The sequence below is a fragment of the Ictalurus punctatus genome, chromosome 28 (assembly GCF_001660625.3).
Source record: "Ictalurus punctatus breed USDA103 chromosome 28, Coco_2.0, whole genome shotgun sequence".
Classification (NCBI taxonomy): domain Eukaryota; kingdom Metazoa; phylum Chordata; class Actinopteri; order Siluriformes; family Ictaluridae; genus Ictalurus; species Ictalurus punctatus.
The window spans coordinates 19,903,049-19,908,048 of NC_030443.2; the positions used below are offsets into that span (position 1 = coordinate 19,903,049).

Sequence of the window (5,000 nt, forward strand, 5' to 3'; positions counted from 1 at the left end):
CATCTTACTTAATGCCCCTTTAAAGCATAAATGATGAAAAAACTATCAAATATCCATTTTTTAATGTAAGTCTCTCTTTATGGGGTCGCGTGTAATCAGAGCGCCACCTGCTGGTTAAATTGTGGACAGCTGGCAGTGGACAGTAGTGGTACTGCAGGCGGGGCTCAATTTATTGTTAATTATAAAATAATTATTAGTAAATTAAATTGTTGTACAAATGTAATGATCTAAACTGACTAAAAGCCCTTAAACATGAAAATACTGAGCACTTTACAGCCTTGAATTTGTTTGAAAATCCAGATTTAATAATGTAGGACTTTAATCTGTCCCATTATTATTTATTTCGTGTTTCTTTATTTTTTGATTCTTTGATTTGATGTTTTGTTTCATAAATACCATCTTTTGACTTTTTTATTCAATCTCAAAATGAAAAAATTAAATAAAAAAAATCTATCTATTTATATATATGTGTGTGTGTGTGTGTGTGTGTATACACACACTGTATATACTGTGTACTGTATATATGTAAAGATGAATGTTATTGATTTATTGATTTCAGAATAATCCTCTCGATGGTCTGATTTGCAGACATGAAAGATCTTTGAGTCGGATAAAACGGCGCTGTAAAAAAGTGTATGTTCAGTTTTTTTCTGTTTCTGATGATGGGCGTCGGATGTAAACACATTATGAAAGCAAGTCTGGAACAACAGCAAGTAAACAAAACCGGACTGCAGTGGCACAAAACAGAAACCTGAACTATGGAAATCTTCCCTCGTTCCTTTATGAGCCCGTGGCAGGTGAAAAGCAGGTCCAATCTCAGGCGTCTAATAAGATCTGATCAGTCTAATCTAAATCACATATGGATGGAGCCACAAAGAGTAAGGTGTGTGTGTGTGTGGAGATGAGATGAGAGGCACAACTTTATTTTCTTTGATTATTTCTGACTCCTCCTTCTTTATATTTTATGCATCACCTCTCCTACATCTCACCCCAAATCTCTCAGAACCCTCGAACCCTCAGAACCCTCAACCCGCAGAACACTACACACTACACTCTGCACCATACACCCTCACACTACACCATAAACCCTACACACTACACCCTCACACTACACCATCACACTACACACTACACCTTCACACTACTCACTACACCCTCACAGTGTGTAGACACTACACCCTCACACTACACCCTCACACTACACCATCACACTACACCCTCACACTACACACTACACCCTCACACTACACACTACACCCTCACAGTACACCCTCACACTACTCATTACACCCTCACAGTGTGTAGACACTACACCCTCACACTACACACTACACCCTGCACACTACACCCTCACACTACACCCTCACACTACACACTACACCCTGCACACTACACCCTGCACACTACACCCTCACACTACACCCTCACACTACACCATCACACTACACCCTCACACTACACCCTGCACACTACACCCTCACACTACACCCTCACACTACACCCTGCACACTACACCCTCACACTACACCATCACACTACACCATCACACTACACACTACACCCTGCACACTACACCATCACACTACACACTACACCCTCACAGTACACCCTCACACTACTCATTACACCCTCACAGTGTGTAGACACTACACCCTCACACTACACCCTCACACTACACCATCACACTACACACTACACCCTCACAGTATCCTGTATTAATCAAAATCAACCTTCTAATCCAATATTATTTGTATCCTGACGTCTGAGAGGTTCTGTGTTTCAACTGTGATAATTAAATTTTCTATAATGTCCCTCACACACACACACACACACACACACACACACACACGCACACAAACACACACACACACAGTGGGCCCCGCCTCCTTTCTCCCTGTGTTTAATACGTCACTCTGCGTGGACCCCCTGCTGTGTTGATTTGAATGTTTTTTGCACGCTGCTGTTGAGTTTATCCTCCCTCCTGTGTTTGTGTTTGTGTTTTGCAGCCTGTGTTGCTCTCGGCCGGTCACACGCCGCTCTACACCTCCGCCGTCTCCACACTGGTAAGACGAGAGAGAGAGAGAGAGACAGAGAGACAGAGAGAGACAGATTCTGAGAGCAGTGCTGCCTCCTGCTGGACAACTGACACTGTTACACCAGAGAACTGAAACTGCAGACTCGTAGATATAACACAGAATCTGTCTGTGTCTGTCTATTTATCCACACTCATAGAAAGAAAAGGTTCAGTCTAGGACCTGGGGGAACTTTTAAACGTTCTACTTAGAGCCCTTTAAAAAATTAGAACACATCTATCCAAAGAACCCTACATCGATCTTTCTTTCTAAAACTGTCTGTCTGTCTGTGTCTTTCTCTCACTCTCTAGCGACACTGGATATAAAAGTCTAAACACCCCTGTTAAAATGGTCTGCACACCCTTTTATAATTGGGAATGTTCAGAATCCACCAATCACATTCAAACTCATATTAAATAGTAATTAGTGTACACCTGCCATTACAGTGGCTGAGTAACCCCAAATAAAGTCCAGCTGTTCCTGTAGGATTCTCCTCACATCTTCTTGGTAACATCCATCTAGAAAAGCCCTGGGCCATAAAGATCTTACAAAGCAGGTACGGGATCTCACTGTTGAAAAATATCAATCAGGAGAGGGTTACAAAAATATTTCCAAAGCATTGGATATAGCATGGAACACTGTAAAGATAATCATCAGCAAGTGGAGAGAATATGACAGGACAGGGACGCTACTGAGAACAGGACGTCCCTCTAAAACTGATGAGAAGATCAGGAGGAACCTGTCTCCCCCTACGTGTGAACCTGTCTCCCCCTACGTGTGAACCTGTCTCCCCCTACGTGTGAACCTGTCTCCCCCTACGTGTGAACCTGTCTCCCCCTACGTGTGGCAGCAATCTCCTGAATTCTTCATATTGCTGGTGGCAAGAGGAAGTCTTTTTAACCAAGAATTTATAAAAAATACATCCCCTCTCTCTCTCTCTCTCTCACACACACACACACACACCACACACACACACACACACACACACACACACACACACACACACACACACTCTGGAAAACCAGGCCCTTTTTATCTATCTATCTAACACATTGAATACTTACCTATAAATCATCAAATCATTTAGTTCAGTAAAGGGATATTATTAAAGGGTGACACACACACACACACACACACACACACACACACACACACACACACACACTCTTTACTTCAGCCAGATTTAAGCAGTGAGATCCCAGTCTCCATGGCGACAGTACGGCTGCTCAGTTTCCAAAAAAAGTTTCATGGCTCGTGTCCCAAAGCGTTCCGTGTTTACTACTTAGTGTAGGGCGTGTGGTTTGGGACACGCCCACTATGGAGAGCTGATGGTGAAGTGTTAATGCGGGTGTTCAGGTGGCCTATTGAGCGTGTGGTTTGGGACACGCCCACTGTGGGCGGTCTGTTCTCTGTTAGACGAAGGTCACGTCGGGTCACGTGTCGGATATCGGGGGAGACCACTACACTCTTCACTCTCTCCATATACACACACACACACACACACAAACACACACACACACACTATAATCTCCAGCAGGAGGTTTAGACAGTGAGATCCGGGTCTCTCTGGCAACCGTGTGACTGCCCTTGACATTTGGGGGCTGTGTGAAGTAGGAGGACAAAAAAAACATGGGAAGAGAGAGACGGAGAGAGAGAGAGAGAGTGAGTGTGTGTGTGTGTGAGAGAGAGAGAGAGCGCGAGCGAGCGCGCATGCTGAGAAAACAGCACTTTTTACTGCATGAGTAACTGATGCACACGTTGTGGGTGAAATGAAGTCGGATGGAAAGAGCAAACATCACACACTTCTTTACGCACTTTCACTTTGTCGATAAAAGAAATGCACATAAAGTGGATGGAAACTTGGCAAAAGATAACAAGAACTCAACATCCATTCTCTTCTCTCTTCTGGAATACTCTTCTTCGGTGTTTACACTGGGTTTCAAAACAGCTTTCTGTGCTATAGCGCCACCTGTCTCGCCCTTTTGTGCAACAGCAGCGTCTCCGGGCACATGATCTGAAGCTCAAATCTAATTGGACGGCCCGTTTCGTCACCGAGCGACAGGGGGAAAAAATCAACACACTGAACGAAAAAAAAGTGGCGGTGTGAAGGATCCACTTCCGGTGTGAACAGATCCGTACGAGCGACTGTTTCTGTTCAAGAACGTCCTCGCGTCAAACGCTCGCATCGCTTAATCGCGCTCACTGTGAAAGGAACTTTCATTTAGGGGGTGTGTAAACTTATACAACCAGGTTATTGTACAGTTTCCCCCTAAAATGATTCTTATTGTTTTTCACTTTAATTAAAAGGTTAAAATTGTACAGTGAAGGTAGAAAAGGTTCTGACATCATTCGCTCTCTCTTTCTCTGTCTGTCTGTCTTTATCACTCTCTCTATCACTCTCTGTCTGTCTTTATCACTATCTCTCTATCACTCTCTCTGTCTGTCTGTCTTTATCACTATCTCTCTATCACTCTCTCTGTCTGTCTTTATCACTATCTCTCTATCACTCTCTGTCTGTCTTTATCACTATCTCTCTATCACTCTTTCTGTCTGTCTTTATCACTATCTCTCTATCACTCTCTTTCTGTCTGTCTTTATCACTATCTCTCTATCACTCTCTGTCTGTCTTTATCACTATCTCTCTATCACTCTTTCTGTCTGTCTTTATCACTATCTCTCTATCACTCTCTCTGTCTGTCTTTATCACTATCTCTCTATCACTCTCTGTCTGTCTTTATCACTATCTCTCTATCACTCTTTCTGTCTGTCTTTATCACTATCTCTCTATCACTCTCTCTTTCTGTCTTTATCACTATCTCTCTATCACTCTCTCTGTCTGTCTTTATCACTATCTCTCTATCACTCTCTCTCTGTCTGTCTTTATCACTATCTCTCTATCACTCTCTCTGTCTGTCTTTATCACTATCT

General features: G+C 43.1%; 1 protein-coding gene across 2 annotated transcripts in view; it reads left to right on the forward strand.

Annotated features, from left to right (window-relative positions):
* The window catches only part of LOC108259799 (disks large homolog 4), a 54,357-nt gene extending 51,536 nt beyond the window's left edge, over positions 1-2,821 (forward strand). Inside the window, exon 3 of one of the 2 annotated variants that reach the window (XM_053677182.1) lies at positions 2,007-2,821. In XM_053677182.1, the coding sequence (XP_053533157.1) occupies positions 2,007-2,168 (162 nt within the window). In that variant the 3' untranslated portion in view covers positions 2,169-2,821. The remainder of the gene's footprint in view (positions 1-2,006) is intronic. The other variant, XM_017459514.3, reaches the window with a different exon arrangement.
* The last annotated feature ends 2,179 nt before the right edge of the window (positions 2,822-5,000 follow it).